The sequence below is a fragment of the Gossypium hirsutum genome, chromosome A10 (assembly GCF_007990345.1).
Source record: "Gossypium hirsutum isolate 1008001.06 chromosome A10, Gossypium_hirsutum_v2.1, whole genome shotgun sequence".
Lineage (NCBI taxonomy): Eukaryota > Viridiplantae > Streptophyta > Magnoliopsida > Malvales > Malvaceae > Gossypium > Gossypium hirsutum.
In genome coordinates this window covers 56,315,424-56,331,789 of record NC_053433.1, presented here as the reverse complement: position 1 = coordinate 56,331,789, position 16,366 = coordinate 56,315,424, and the positions used below count along the sequence as shown (strand labels likewise).

The 16,366-nt window shown below is 34.0% G+C and overlaps 2 protein-coding genes across 2 annotated transcripts; one reads left to right on the top strand and one right to left on the bottom strand.

Moving 5' to 3' along the window:
• The first annotated feature begins 268 nt into the window (after nucleotides 1-268).
• On the top strand, nucleotides 269-11,437 carry LOC107897690 (probable ATP-dependent DNA helicase CHR12). The gene is made up of 12 exons (XM_016823223.2): nucleotides 269-805; nucleotides 1,905-2,061; nucleotides 2,291-2,355; nucleotides 2,760-2,948; nucleotides 3,513-3,662; nucleotides 4,621-5,016; nucleotides 6,669-6,928; nucleotides 7,057-7,275; nucleotides 8,240-8,447; nucleotides 8,519-8,672; nucleotides 9,218-9,820; nucleotides 10,600-11,437. Exons 1-12 carry the CDS (start codon nucleotides 563-565, stop codon nucleotides 11,301-11,303), a joined length of 3,348 nt encoding a protein of 1,115 aa, XP_016678712.1. The 5' UTR covers nucleotides 269-562; the 3' UTR covers nucleotides 11,304-11,437.
• Nucleotides 11,438-11,698: 261 nt separating this feature from the next.
• Nucleotides 11,699-14,562, bottom strand: LOC107897691 (RAN GTPase-activating protein 2). Its single transcript, XM_016823224.2, has 2 exons — nucleotides 14,384-14,562; nucleotides 11,699-13,612 (listed from the first exon to the last, which is right to left on the bottom strand). The coding sequence occupies exon 2, from the start codon at nucleotides 13,604-13,606 to the stop codon at nucleotides 11,972-11,974; it is 1,635 nt and encodes a 544-aa protein (XP_016678713.1). The 5' UTR covers nucleotides 13,607-13,612; nucleotides 14,384-14,562; the 3' UTR covers nucleotides 11,699-11,971.
• Nucleotides 14,563-16,366: the final 1,804 nt, after the last annotated feature.

Below are 16,366 nucleotides of genomic sequence, written 5' to 3'. Positions count from 1 at the left end.
GTACTATTATTATTAACTAGTTGCAAATAATACATTTCAATTTTTATATGCTATTTTTAAATAAAAAATTGTCTTCAAATAATCAAACTAAAATTTTTTTTAACCCATTTTCCTTTTTCAGTAGGTTGGTGGGTTAATTAATTAATTACAAAAGGATAATTATATGAGTACATAAAATGAAAACACTGTTCGAACGCGCCAAACATTACTAGGGCTGGCCCGAATTCCCTTTATAATTATACAAAAAGATGCGAGAAAAGAAAGAAAGCAGTCCAAGTCAAAACCAACAGAAAAAGGGGAGGGTTCTCTCTCACCAGCCAGAAAATATGTAAATAAATAATAAATAAACTAAAGTGATATTAAAAAAAAAAAAAAAAACTAAAGAGAGATTATGTGTGTTTTTGTTTCTCCCCTTTGCTAAGCACCCTCAGGCCTCAACCCCTCGCAAACAAAACCTACAAATAATTTCTTTTTTCTTTTAATTTTTCCTTTTCAAAACGACCCCATCCCTATAAAAAGAAAAAAAAGGTTTACCGTTGCGGAAAAAAATTTGATTCCCGCCATGGTGGCTAAGCTAGAGCAGCAACAGCAGGAGGAGGAACCTTGTTTAGACAATCTACAGAAGGTTAAGTCTTTGATCTGTGCTCTTAACTTTGTCTCCAGAAATCTCCCCCTCCCTCCTGATTTATTCGGCGTCGTTTCATCTATTTGCTTTGATGAACAAGAGGGGTTCCTTGAGGTCATTGATGATGGGACCCAGGTTGAGGCTGGATCTGATGTGCCTGGACATGCCCAGACGAGTTTGGTGAGTAATTTTAGAAATTCCGTTTTGATTTTTTCGCTCTTCTCTCTGTAGCAATTGTTGCCAATTTGAGGGTGGTTGTTGTTGTTGTTTTTTTTTTTTAAGTTTGTTTTGTGTGGAATCGTCTGAATTGTTTTTCTTTTGTGTCTATTTCTCTTCATTTATGCTGTTTTCTTAGATGCTCTTTTGTTTTTTTTGTTTGGTTTGTGATGGGCGCACTCATGAACTTGTTTAGTGGACCAATGAATTAGTCTATAATTCGAAATTTCAGTACAAAATTCCAGATCCGCTAGCAGTTTTTTGAAATTAAGTTTTATGTGAGTTTACTTTGAATCTTGTCAAGGTATTAATTTTTTAGTGAAATTTAGTTGGTCGAATGTATATTTTTGAAGTATCATTCCATTAACTAATATCTATTGTTTTAAAGTTGAAATACTGTTTTGTAATTAAATTACAAAATTGCAGTACTAGTTTATTTTCTTTTCTTAAAATTTAGTATTTCTATTTAAAAAAAAAACTAAATCACCAATTTATTAACTTAATTCGTCTAATAATCTAATAAACATTCTCTGCAAATTTTGTATTTTTGTGTTGTTTTTGTTTCATTTATAGATACACTTATTAGTTTTGATGCTGTCGGAGGAACTGTTCTTGAATTTGATGCACTCTCTTTTATTGTTGAGATGGCGAATTTTTGTTTCGGTTTTTTTAAGTCAATACTTTTTGTGTACTATTTTTGGATTGGATTCCCTTGTTACTTCTGGATTTTGATCTGTTATAGGGAGTAATTATATTCTCTTATTGTTTTCCTATTTTGCTATTGAAAATTTTGAAGTTGTGTGGTAAAGGAGTTGGAGTATTCTGTTTCAGTATTTTTGGCCCATGTTTTAATTTGATTTCAGTTTTGTAGACACCCCCCTTCTTTCTATTGTTCAAATTGACCGAATTCAATTTCTATGCCTAATCTGTAGGTTTTTAGGCTTGGCCTTTTTACAATGAAGTTTATTTCTCAGTAGTTTGGCTGTCTTTTCTGTTTGCAATTATATCATTACTATATTGACTTAGTTCTGGTTTCTTAAATTGTTGATATCATATATGCCAGGAAGATCCTTCTATTTCTAAGAAAGATGATTTATTGTGTGACCTTGATGGTGCACTATCAAAACAACGATCAAAATGCATGTCAGGTTTTGGCTTGGCAGAATCGAAGGAAAACCGGCACAAGAGCCTCATTCATCATCGATTGAATGAACTTGAAGGTTATCATTTTCCACAAAGGATCTTTACTAAATGTTTTGTATTTTTTTGACATGGTCATGATACGTTCAAATCTTAGTAATTGAAAATATCTAGTGTTTGGATCAGGTTGCATCTAACTTTCTATTGCTGTTAGTGACATCTATGAGTTAGAGTAGCAACATTTCATTTCTAGTTGTATTTTGACAGTCACTTTAGAAGGATTACTTATGCATTTGTATTTTGAATCAGATTTGCCCTCAAGCAAAGGGGAGGACCTACAGGCAAAGTGTTTACTTGAACTCTATGGACTAAAGGTAAACTAATGTGCTGAAGTAGCTGATACACACATAAACCCATATTTCTCAAGTGCTAAGTGAACTCCATATTAATATCTAAAATTCAATAATCTGTTCTACTGTTTGGGCAGCTGTTGATTGCTTTATCATGAAGTTATTTCTCCCCTCATAGACTTTGGATATGAAATTAATTGGTTACAATTTTTCTTTCTAATGTGGCCATCTGTTAAGGACTTTCAAAGTTCTGAGAAGATGACCAAATGCAGCCTATAATGGGCAAGATTGTAGCACCATCTTTCTTGTTTTCCTTTTAGCCCTTTGCCTAGATGCTCCCGAAGATCTTAGGTTGATGATAATGAACATTTTTTTAGATTTCACTTTCTCTTGGTATTGTGAATTACATGGGATCCTTTTCCTGGCAGCTGGCAGAGTTGCAAAGCAAGATACGTTCTTATATAAGTTCTGAGTACTGGCTTCACATCAACTGTGCATATCCTGACAAGCAATTGTTTGACTGGGGCATAACGCGATTACCTTTTCCTCCATATGGCATTTTTGTTCCATTCAATACAGAAGCTGATGATCAAACGAGAAAGAAACGGGATTATGAGGTCTTTTGCTTTATCTAATAGTCATTTTATTTTAGCGTTGCTCGAGAAAGTGGGTATTAAAATCTGTGTTGATTTTGGATAACTCTGTAATAACTGAAGTTCAATCTTGTTGAATGAGGTTAAGCTCAGAAATTTGTGGTTTCCATTTAGTTTTTACCTTTCAAATCCTCTTAGTGGTCTCATGTTCACAGATTGTTACGGAAACTCTAGTTTAGCTTCCCTAAGCGCTTTGTTTAGTTGGGTGTGTGAGCGGCTATGTAAAGGATGTAGCAATAAACATGTACAGAGATTTTCTAGAGGATTTATGAGAAATGATAAAATTGCTAAGAGTGTTCAGTTAGTTGATTTTTGGTAATGGTGGAATCATATGAAGCCCCTTCAATGAATGATTCCAACCTTTGTATTAGGATAAAAGGAGATGATGGATATCACTTGTAGAATGAAAAATCATTTTGTGCTCTATCTAAAAGGAATATGTGTATGTATATGTATATATTCATGTATCAAAAGGAGATTGAAATTTATCATGTGCCGTTGATGAAGTGGTTTTTCTATTTTTTGCAGAGATTATCACGATTGAGAGAGGAGGAAAGGAACCATTTGGAGAATAGAAAGAAGAAATTTTTCTCAGAAATAGTTAATGCATTCCGCGACTTCCAATTGCAGATTCAAGCTACTCTAAAGCGTCGAAAACAAAGGAATGATGGTGTCCAGGTATTACGTTCCTTTTATGTGATATGCTTTTATAGTGTTTTACCGTTCATCTGGTAGGGATAGAGGGATGCAGAGTCATGCTTTACTTACTTGATGGGCAAGTATATATGTGGAATTTTGTGGAACATGGTTGTTTTGAGTCAATAGTGATCAAGCTAATGAAAGGCATTTACAGGATGCATAGGAAGTGTCATTTAGATGCTAGGTAATAGATAAAACTGCGACACTGATTTAAGCTTTCAACAAAGAATTGTGAACTGAAGCACCAAATAGGGTGCCTTCTAGCCTTCTGATGTCTATCTAAAATATGCATTAAACACTTTATAGGAACACTTAATTGCATTTTAATTAAGTCGTATGGTAATTAGTCAAATGATGATGTTGCTAGTACTGTAACAAAAAGATGCTTCTATTGTTTTTCTAGTAACTATTGGCATTGCATAGCTTATTACATGCAGACTCGCTTACGCCCTATCTCTCTTTTATCAAAGGTCTGCTCCATGTCTTCAATCCAACATCAGTTTCAGATAAAACAAATGAAAATCTAAACTCCTTTTCCATTAGTACGGGGAATTCCAGTACTTGTACCTTCAACCAAGCATTTATAGTGGATAGATGCTTCTTGATTATTGAAACATCCTTTGTTAATATTATTCAGAGATTTATTCTTGTCAGAAGCGTATTGAAGCATCATGTGTTCATTGTCCTGTTACTTGAAACACTACCATGGTTATAATATTTAGATATTGAGTATATTTTGGAAGAAGTGTAAGCTCTTATTTGACACAAAGGGAAAGCTTCCAATAAAGATGTTGCTCAATTAATCATCTTCTATAATTCTGAAAATGCTTTATATATTTCCATTATTGGATTCAGCATCAATTACTAGTAGCTATAGTTATCATACCATTTGGTATGAATCATGAGAGACTTATAGCATAAGTTGGTAATTTAATAGGCATGGCATGGAAGGCAAAGGCAACGTGCTACAAGAGCAGAGAAATTGAGGTTCCAGGCCCTGAAGGCTGATGATCAAGAAGCATATATGAGATTAGTAAAGGAGAGCAAGAATGAACGATTAACTATGCTACTGTCGGAAACAAATAAGCTCCTTGTTAATTTAGGAGCTGCTGTTCAGCGGCAGAAAGATGCTAAACATTCAGATGGTATTGAAGATTTGAAGGATTTAGATTCAGATTCACCGGAGCTGGATGCTTCGAAGGATGGAACTCCTGGAGATTCACTTCCTGAAGAAGATACAGGTGCCACTGATTCTGATCAGAATGATGAATCCAGCGATCTACTTGAAGGTCAGCGGCAGTATAACTTGGCTATTCACTCAATTCAGGAAAAGGTAAGATTATAAACCTTATTATCTGCATCCTTGTGAACTATGGGTCTTTTTGTTTTACATAATTGTTTTCCAGTAAACTTTTTCTGGAAAATGTGAAGATTTTTCAGAAAAATAGAGAATTTTTTATTTTTGGATACTAAAATATTATATTTGATATTAAATACATAAAAAAATATTTATTACTAAAAAGTTAATACTATTTTTTTAATATATTATAATAATTAGTAAATATTATTTATATCAACATAACTATTGTTAAAATATTATTTTTACATTTTTTTCAATAGAAATATTGCGATAAATACTAATTATTTAAAAATTGTTTATCATTAAAGAATTAATTTTTAATATTAATATTTAGTTTAAAAATAATATTTAATGTATTATATTAATATAGAAAACCCAAGATAATATTATTTTAATATTTAGTTTAACAATAATATTTAATGTATTATGTTAATGTAGAAAACCCAAGATAATCTTATTGTAAATCTTATTTTAATATTAATATTACTCTAACCATACAATGTGGAAAATACTTTGTATTATGTATCTTTCTATTTTTTGTATATATCAACAAAAACATTTTATTGTTAAATGTTTTATGTTATAATCTATATATTTATTGTTAAAATAGTACTATTAAACATTATTCAATAAAATATTAAGAATATAATTTATTATTAAATAATATTGTAATATTAAATATTTTATTAAAATAGTATATAGTATTAATTATATTAATAAATTTATTATTAATTATTGAAGTTTTTGTTTAAATATATTGAAAATTGTTATATTAAAAGTAATTTTACATTAATGTTTTAATATTTCAAATGTTTTAAACTTAAAAATTATTTTTTGATAAAAATGAAAAATTATTATTAATATAATATATTTAGCTCGATTCAAGGTAAATTTTGATTCATAATTCACCTTACTTTTATGTTCTTTTTTTGGAAATTGTCTTCTTTTTAAAAGGATAAGATAATTTACAAAAGAATTGTCTTATTTTTTGTTGATCGGTAAATCATTTTTCATTGATCAAGTAATTTTCCATGAAACAAACATCGAAAAATGCTGAAAGCATTTCCACGAAACAAATGCACCATATATTTTCATTTTTAATGTTTCATCCTGGATTTCAAAAAAGAAAGTTTCATCCCGGGCCATTAGCTTATGTTATCTCAGAATTCAATTGCACTGTGAAAGGTTGGAGCAATATATATATCTACTTGCTGCACATTTATGGTGATAAAAACGGCTTAAATGTTTTAGTTTGCTTTCTTTTAACTATTGGAAAATGACTGTGTTGATATTCCGATATGTTCATTAGCAATGTCCTACTCATGGATTCCATCTTTTTGAACCTATAGGTTCTTAGGTTTTTGTGGTCATATTAGTTGTGGCTAATTTGCTAATGGGGGTAAACTTTGTACTCAACAATAAAACATACAGGTTGAGATGGATGCCTGTGAATTGTCAGTCCTTTACCAATAGTCAGTGTTAGTTCCTGGTTTTACCACCCAATTGCTACCATATGATATCTTATGAAGCTTTTTATATATATATTGCAAACAATACATGTTCTCAATGTTTGTGATGTTCTTCATTTTCTGGGAAGAAACTACTAAATTATGTTCTCTTAACAGGTAACAGAGCAACCATCCATGCTTCAAGGTGGAGAGTTAAGACCATACCAGTTAGAAGGGCTTCAATGGATGCTTTCTTTGTTCAATAACAACCTTAATGGGATTTTAGCTGATGAGATGGGGTTGGGAAAAACAATACAGACTATCTCATTAATTGCATATCTCATGGAGAACAAAGGGGTGACTGGGCCCCACTTGATAGTGGCTCCAAAAGCTGTATTACCAAATTGGATTCATGAATTCTCGACATGGGCTCCTAGGTACCAAAGTGGTTTTCAAAAGCATCTCTCTCAAGCATGTGTACATCCACACATCCAAAAGGATGCATTTGCTTTTCTTCATGTAACCTATAATTTGAAATTTCTTAGGCATTTTCTTCTTGTTTCAGCATTCATGCAGTCCTCTATGATGGACGTTTGGATGAGAGGAAGGCGATGAGGGAAGAAATATCAAGAGATGGAAAATTTAATGTTTTGATCACACACTATGATCTTATCATGAGAGATAAAGCTTTTTTGAAGAAGATACACTGGTACTACATGATTGTCGATGAAGGGCATAGGTTAAAGAATCATGAGTGTGCCCTTGCACGAACCCTTATTTCAGGGTATTATTATAAACTTTATGTTTGCTCTTTCTGCTAGATTGTAATCATATTGTTTTGGAAGGTTATAGACCCACTTTTTTGTACCATTGCCTGTTGGTATTCTTTATCCTATAGATGTCTCATCTACATTTTACTTTGCATCTTAAAGGTCAGGTTTTGTTTAGTTTGTATACACAACACCATTGATTAGGGAGAGACCTTGCTAGCTTTCAGGTTTTGGATCAAATGTGACTTGCAGTGACTTGTGCGCTCTATGTAGAAACATAACAGAAGACGGAAAATTAAGAAACTGAAAAAATGAATTGCTTATGTCTTGTATTTTCCTTCTGTTTCATCTTTTTCCTCTTTTCAATTTACAATACCAACTAATCCTTTACCTTCTTTGAAAGGTCACCGATTATGCCACTGATTTAATATGCGTAGTGGATATCTTTTATTTTTTCTATGGGGTCACCAGAGTTGGGGACGGGTGGGGAGAGTTAGAGTTGGCTTTAGTGATATATGTATTCAGACACATAGATTTGTTTAGTTGGGTGTAGTTTGTTGCTTTGGGTTGCCTGGAAAATTACTTAATGCCAGATACCACATGACAGATGATATTAATTTGGCTTGAATGTTAACATATAATTCTTCAAAATTCTCCCCTCCCTTCTCTTCTTGTGCTATTGAATTCGGAAGGCCTTTTAAAGGTAGTGTCTTTTGAAGACAAACAGTTTATGGTTGCAATTGAAAAAAAATTCAAAGTGTTCATCTAGAATTTTATCCTTCTGAAACATAATGTAGGGTTAAATATATTTCACTGTATTTAGTGCATTACAGAAGATACATTATTTTTCAGATAACTATCATTATGAGTGTTTTCTCTCAATTGCTAGAGAATTGAGGATGTCATGTTATATTTTAGATTAGGTCTTTGCAAGAAAATTAGAAAGGCTGTTCTAATTGAATTTTCACTTGTGTACAGCTATCAGATCCAGCGCAGACTTCTGTTAACTGGGACCCCTATTCAGAACAGTTTACAAGAATTATGGTCCCTGCTTAACTTTCTACTCCCAAACATTTTCAATTCAGTTCAGAATTTTGAGGAGTGGTTTAATGCACCCTTTGCAGATCGTGGTGATGTTTCTCTTACTGATGAAGAACAACTCTTGATTATTCGTCGTCTACATCATGTAGGTCTTCATTAGTAACTGTCTTATCTATCCTTAAGACTTTTTATTGATTAAATTTCCTTGATTTTCAGGTTATAAGGCCATTCATCTTAAGGAGAAAAAAGGATGAGGTGGAGAAATACCTTCCTGGAAAATCCCAGGTTATACTCAAATGTGATCTGTCAGCATGGCAGAAAGCATACTATCAGCAAGTAACAGAAAAGGGCAGGGTTGGTCTAGACAATGGTTTGTAGATTCTATTTTTCATGTGATCAATCAGCTGTTTTGATGTTGTACTGATCTATTTTTGTTGAAAAACTTGCATTCTTTGAATCATATTGGTTAGGCAGGGATGTTTTAATTGTGTGCTTGTGCTTTTGGTGGCAAGTATAGCTTCTCCTTAAATATCATTAAGTAGATGTACATTGTTTCAAAACTGCTAAGTGACTAGTTTCTGGTTACTGACATTTACTTCTAAGATGGGAAGGGGCTGGTAAAAATGTACTGTGAGTTACCATATATCTACCAGAACCTTCTCAAAGGGAGCTGAGTTATAGTAGTATGCTTCTTAATTCTTATGCTGTGAGCCTAGTTTTATCTATCTTGTATGACCTTATGCATAGCCTTTTACTCAATTTTAGACTAGTCAAGTTTTAATATTGGACTCTTTCACATTTGAGTTTGTTTGAACTGGATTATATGGTTTCCAGCTCAGTGATAGTACTATCTTACTGGAATAGGAAAGCAGAAATAGTTGCCAATTGGTTAATAAGAAGTCTAAATTTTTGCAGGGTCTGGGAAATCAAAGAGCCTCCAGAACCTGACTATGCAATTGAGGAAATGTTGTAACCACCCGTATCTCTTTGTTCCTACCCACAATATGTGGCAGAGAGAGGAGATTGTCAGAGCATCAGGGAAATTTGAGCTCCTTGATAGGTTACTCCCAAAACTACACAGAACTGGCCATCGTGTCCTGCTTTTCTCCCAAATGACTCATCTCATGGACATTCTTGAAATATATCTAAGGCTCAACAATTTCATGTATCTTAGACTTGATGGCTCAACAAAAACAGAGGAAAGAGGCACTTTGCTTAAGAAGTTCAATGCTCCAGACTCTCCTTATTTTATGTTTCTATTAAGCACTCGTGCTGGAGGTCTTGGGCTGAACTTGCAGACAGCAGACACTGTAATTATTTTTGATAGTGACTGGAACCCCCAAATGGATCAGCAGGCGGAGGATAGAGCCCATCGTATAGGACAGAAGAAGGAAGTCAGGGTTTTTGTGCTGGTTAGTGTTGGATCAATTGAAGAGGTTATTTTAGAGCGTGCAAAGCAGAAGATGGGTATTGATGCTAAGGTCATCCAGGCTGGATTGTTTAATACAACTTCCACAGGTCTGTTTTGCTCAAATTAATTTTACCTATTTAATGCATGCAACATAAATATCAGCATGGCATGAGTTAGGACAAGTAATATTGCCTCAGTTATGTTGCACCATATTTGATAATCAGCAGTTGCAGAATCCACAGGGTATTGTTGGATTTAATGAGTTTGCATGGTGTGTATTGTTTTTTGTATGCATCTGTGTCTGCGTGTGTAGGCATACAAGTAGGAGTTAGTTACTTAAAGATTATATAATTGGTCAGACAGTAAAATGCGGAGAATGTAGAGGCAAAGCCCTGCCCTACCCTAACCTTTGCTTTGACACTTAACACGTCCTTGTTCCGTTTCATCTTTTCATACATTTTTTTACCATCTGATTTTACTTTGAATGCTAAAGAAGGAAATCTCTCTCTCTCTCTCTCTCTCTATATATATAAATTCATATATATATATTATTATATATTAGCATCTATAGTCCTAAAAAATTGTTTTCTTTCAACCGTGTCTTAATTTTTTATTCCTTTTTCCAGAAACTAAAATGAGTTCTTGGAGATATATATAAAATTTTGCCATGTTATAAGAGAACAGTTAGTGCTAAATGTTTATTATTCTCTTCGTGGGATATGATGCTTAAAAGTCCATTTGAACTGGTTGGAGCTTGGAATCGAAACAATTTGTATTTTTCGTCTATCACATGCCAAAAACTGTTATCTTTTAGTTCATATTTTAATTGTACTCCTACTTGAGTAAAGTCAATACCATGATAATACGATCATCTTCACTTATGCAGCTCAGGACAGAAAAGAAATGCTGGAAGAAATCATGCGGAGAGGAACAAGCTCACTTGGAACAGATGTTCCAAGTGAGAGGGAAATCAATCGACTTGCAGCTCGGTCAGATGATGAGTTCCGGATGTTTGAGCAAATGGATGAGGAAAGAAGAGTAAAGGAGAATTATCGGTCTCGTCTCATGGAAGACCATGAGGTACCTGAGTGGGTATTTGTACTTAATGATGATAGGAAGGGCAAAATTTCAGAAAGCTATGTTGAATTAGGGAAGCGAAAAAGAAAAGGTGGGAACTATTATCCAGATACATTAAGTGACTTACAGTTCATGAGGGCTGTGGAAAATGCAGAAGACATGGCAAAGAAGTTACCAAGCAAAAGGAAGAGAAAAGACCATCTTCCAGCTGATGAGGACTCCGAGTTGCCTATTAATAACATAGGAGTAGAATTTAGGAACGAGAATATGGCAGCAATAAGTGAAGGAACTAGTGAAGATACCACCTATGGTTCATCAGCTTCAAAGAAACCAGAATATCGTGATCTAGGTGTCGAAAAATCTGAGCATCATGGTGGAGGAAGTTCATGGAATGAGCAAATAATTACATGGAATACTATTAAGAAAAAGAAGAGATCAAGCTATGTTTTCCCAAGTTCATCATCTGATTCTAGAGGGCAGAATTCCAATGGAAGAGGAAATGGATGGGTTTGAATTTTGATCATGTAAATTTCTTATTCCTATTCCTCCAGACCCAATTTTACACCAGAAATAACCTTCACTAGTGTGTTGTAATCTACCTACCATGAAGTTTTTATAATGGTTTAATTTCCCCCGCTTAATTTCAATTAGCATCTTACCTTAGAATCTAATTCGTGTTTAATGTTACATAATCAGCAATGCAATATTCTTAAAGAAAATTTTACTACAAAAAGGGGGGGGGTATTGAAATAAAGTTGCTAATAGCCAGACAATGGCTATTGCCCCCCAAAATCACTGGTGAAATTTGAGGGGCGGTAATCAAGATCCTTCCACTGAGATTGGAGGGAAATATACATGGACCGAAAACAGTGGAAACAATGAAAGAAAGAGACAATATCAGCAGCAGCTTAGAACAGAACGGATCTCAAGCATCATTAGCTATGTCCAGAGAAAGCTTGGCTAATGGCTATCACAACAAGACTTATAAAAGTTTGAAAGGAAGATCCAACTTTCAAGGATCATACATACCCTAACGAAAATAAAAGGAGAACAACGATCCTGCAGAAGAGGCTACCCTACTAAAACACGAGTTGGGTATTCGCTGGGAAAATAAGCTCAGCAATGAATTCTACAATTATTAAAACCTAAAGCTGCATAGCTGAGAAATTTTTGTAAACTATCTATTCTTCTTGGCCAACTTCAAGATTCTTCATTTTAGATTCCAGTTCATCCTCATTAGCTTCACCCCCACCGGATTTTTCTCCATCATCATCATCATCATCATCATCATCATCTCCTCCTTCAGGATCATTCTCATCAAAGGAACCAAGCACACCAGGATATTTTTTGAATACTTCCTTCACCTCGTCAACACCATCATCAGAGATGATATTCCCATTGATGTTTAACAGCCTAAAGCCAGGTTTCTGAACAACTACCTGAGCCAAATGCCAAGCCCCAGCCCTTCTTATGAAATTGGTGCTCATATCAACTTCCTTTAAAAGGGTATGCCCTTCCTCCAAAGCCTTACTTATTTGGATGGTACCTTCATCCTTGAGTTCATTCTCAGCCAAGTTCAGCTTGGTTAGATGCTGCTTTGCTGCAATACAAGCAGCTATGGTAGGAGCAGCATCAGCTGTTATGTCATTTCCAGCCATTTCTAAAACTTCAAGAGAAGGAGCCGATTCCTTCAGAGCATTGGCTATTGCTACTGTACCCTCATCTTCCAAGTTGAGATAACTCAAGTAAACCTCAACCAGATCCAAATGCTTTGAAAATGCTTTACTCAGGGCAATTCCTGCTTCTACACCAAACATGTTGTCTCGCAGGTCAAGCTTCTTTAAATTGGTGCAAGACTCGAGTGCTTTCGCTAAGGCAACTCCTCCTCCTGAACCAACCCTTGTCGAGGAGCATCGAAAATCCTCCAAAAAAGGAGAGCGCTTCACAACATCAGAAATTGCAAGTGCACCCTCATCTCCGGTCATATTATTATGAAAGTGAAGCACCTTCAACTTCTCTGTAGAGGGAATCAATTCACAGACAGCCTTTGCGGCTTCCTCTGAAATACCATCATTCATCAAATAGAGCTCCTCTAGGCAACTCTGTGATTTCAAAAGAGAACCAAAAGCCCTAACACCTTTCTCACCTAAGGCATTGTTTGAAAGATTAAGAGACTTCAAAACACTACCCTCCAAGGCAGCTGAGAATATATTCATAACTTCAAGGGCTTCTGTCTCTGGTCTTCCTGCAATAAAGTCTGACAAATCAATTTCTTTCAACTGATTCTTAAGGGAAACCAAAATAGGCTCAGCCACACGGGCTGCCTCTAAACCAAAGCTTCTATTACTAAAGCATATCTTGGTGTATGAATTTCCCGGTTCTTTCAAAGGCCTTAGAAGATTCTCAGCCTCCTCTGCCTTGATAAAAGCCCGTTGGCCTTTAGATATGTCAAAGAAGGTTTCAGCGGAAGCATTGTTCTGAGATGCCAATTCCTTCTCCTTTTCCTCAGGCCCTCTTTTAAGAACCTCCAACAAAAGCTTGCTACATTCCTTGGCATAAAGCTGCACTGCAGCACCTCCATCACCATCAGGCTCCCTATCATACTGTTCATTTGCCACGTTGAAAGCTATATCCTCAATTTTCTTAGCATTCTCCTCGGCATCTTCTTTGTTAAGAGCACCATACTTCTGGGTAAAAATAGAATTACTGGAGAGATTGTTTGTCAAGCGTTGCACAAGTACCAGTCGAGTGCTTTCACTAGGGGGCCATAGTTTAATCGAAAATGGCCTGTGTTTTGAATTTGAAGTTGTTTCCATTACAGGCTGCAATTACTCAAAAACCTTAGTTCACATTTAATAAAGATACAATAATACAGTAATGCAAAAAAAAAAAAAACAAAAAACTACAAAGTGGGCAACATGTCTGGATTCCTAAATTTCACACAGTTCAACTGATTCTCAAAAAAGATAACAGCAATATTCATCAGAAACTTCCTGAAAATCTGAAGAAAAGAATACATACATGGGCATTGTGCATCTTTTCAAATAAAAATGCACAATAAGGAAATAAGACATTCATTTACAATACAAAAACAAAATCCACATTATTTTTAAATAATATTATATAATATGAAATTAAAGCAAACAAGATATTCAAAAAAAAAAAACAAAGGTCATTTTTTTTGTACAGTAGCTTAGCAAGAGAATTGAGTCGTAATAAATAATGCAACAAATAGAAGGCAAAGAAACTATTACTGCTCACAATTAAAACTCAAGATCTAAGATAGTAAAAGAAAAGGTTTTATCTTTAACGTTAAGCATAAAATAGGATTTAAAAAAAGAAAAAGAAAAAGAAGATACTAAGTATCAGAATCAGCATAACAGTTTAAACATTCGGTTTTAATATAGCAGATCTGACATAAGAAACAATAAAACACAGAAGAGAGATTGGATTGGAAGCCAGCAAAGGATATATAAGAAGGGAAAAGTTAGAAGAGGGAAGATTACAGGAATTGAACCCTAGAAAATATCAAAACGAAGAAATCAGCAGCCAAGATAAGAGTGCAAAAGAAATAGTTTTGAAAATGGCCTTACCTGTCTGTCTGATTGTTTTGGGTTTGAGAGAAGGGAGATAGGCAGTGAGAGTGTGAAGTGAAGCCAGACTCAAGCTAACATTGATACTGTTTTAGGTCTTTTTCTGGATGGTTTGGTTTGGCCCCTAATACCTTAACTATTTAGGGTAGTCACATCGCCATATATATATTTTAAAAATTATCCACTTTGTGAAAAAAGTACCTACTTTTGTAAGAATAAGCGATATATTCGCTTAATCACATTATTTATTTTTAATAAATATTTTTTTTAATTAAGATCATTTGTAGAAGCTATATTTATAAAATAAAAATTAGGGTTTGGTTGAAATCATTAAATGCTTAAGGGTTAATATTAGTTTGTTATTTAACTTGTTCAATTAATTTTTTTGTATTTAGTTGGTATCTAAACTTACATTCTATTATAAGGTTTGTATTTTCATATTAATATTATTAATTTGTGTTAACATAATATTAATAGCTAATCTAATATTTATATAATATGTTTTATAAAAAAAATATTATCTTTATACTTGTGAAAGATCACTTACCTTTTTTAAATATATATAATTCACAATTTGGTTTTTTTAAATATATTCATTTCTTATAATTTTGATTTTTTACAAAAATAATCTAAAAAATATTATGAATTATGAAAATGACTCAAATTCAAAAATTATAACAAAAATTACTTGAAATCTACAATATCAAGCGGTGTCGGCACCAAAGTCAATCACCGTGTAACCATTACTTGTTGATTGGGTCGAGGCTAAAAAATATTTTTTTGGTGTCTTTTGGTGTACTTTTCAAAAAATATAGCTATTTTTCGGTTCAAAAAATTATTTTTTATTAGGTGCCGGCATCTAAGTGGTCGGCACCAGGAGAAACAAATTAAAATATTTTTTCGGTATTTTTTGGTGTCGGAATTGTCGTGGTCGGCACCTGTGGAAGGTAAAAAAAAATTCTTTTTTGGCCTCGTGTTTCTCGAGGTCGGGCCTTGGGTAAGAAAAAAAATTTAGTGTCGGCCTTCCAGTTGCCAGCATCAGTATTTTGTCAGTAAAATATATATTTTTTGTGCCAACCTTCCATCTGCCGGCACTAGTGTTTTTTTTTTAAATTTTGGGTCCCAACTTCCTTGGTCTAGCAGACAAAAGGCCTATGTTGCTACTTGGAGTGATGAAGATTCATCCGGTGATAAGTAGCCAACTTATGCCTTATGACCATCAATGATCCTAAGGTAACTTCTAACTCAACTACTTTAAATGATTATTAATTTGATGAGTTGCAAGATGCCTATAATGAATTGAGTTTGGAATTTGAAGTCATGTTGTCAAAAGATAAGAAAAGTGTTTCAAAATTGAGAAATGAAAATGACTTACTTTCCAAAACCAATCATGAACATAAAGAGAGAGTAAACAAAATGCAAGAAACTATTAATGACTTTGAAAAGAAAAATTTAGACTTGCATAAAGGATCATCAAAAGCAACTTGAGTTGCTTAAGAGGGAAAAAACTCACTTTACAAAGTTTTTGAAAAAGGAGAAAATTCAAAACAAAACTTTGTTAAAAATAGCTTTAATTACTACATAGAGGTCCCTCAAAATTTTACAAGGGAAAACTTGTTAAGAGTTTATGGGTCTCTAAAGGGGTTAGTGATACTCAAGACAATGAAGCTCTTTCAAAATGGATACCTAAAGGAACTAGGATTTTGAAGACTAATGGTTATGGACCCAAATGATATTGCGAACCAAAAAACTTAATTCTATATTTGTAGGTAAGGTGCATTGCTTCAAGGAGATCAAAGGCAAATTCTATGCGATTGCACCTTAATGTTGTATGGTAGTTCATTAGTTCTTTATGTTTAATATTTATCTTTGAACAAATCACTTTCTTTTCCTCTTGTGTAACACCCCTTACCCGAAACTATCGCCGGAGTCGAGCACGAGGCGTTACCAGACTTATCTTTACCTGTTCGGGGCATAAAAAAA

Excerpts from the sequence above, each read along its gene's own strand:
- LOC107897690 (XM_016823223.2), top strand. The coding sequence starts at position 563 with ATGGTGGCTAAGCTAGAGCAGCAACAGCAGGAGGAGGAACCTTGTTTA. Across the intron at positions 2,356-2,759 it reads TTGAACTCTATGGACTAAAG|CTGGCAGAGTTGCAAAGCAA; the intron begins GTAAACTAATGT and ends TTTTCCTGGCAG. Across the intron at positions 8,673-9,217 it reads CAGGGTTGGTCTAGACAATG|GGTCTGGGAAATCAAAGAGC; the intron begins GTTTGTAGATTC and ends AAATTTTTGCAG.
- LOC107897691 (XM_016823224.2), bottom strand. The coding sequence starts at position 13,606 with ATGGAAACAACTTCAAATTCAAAACACAGGCCATTTTCGATTAAACTA.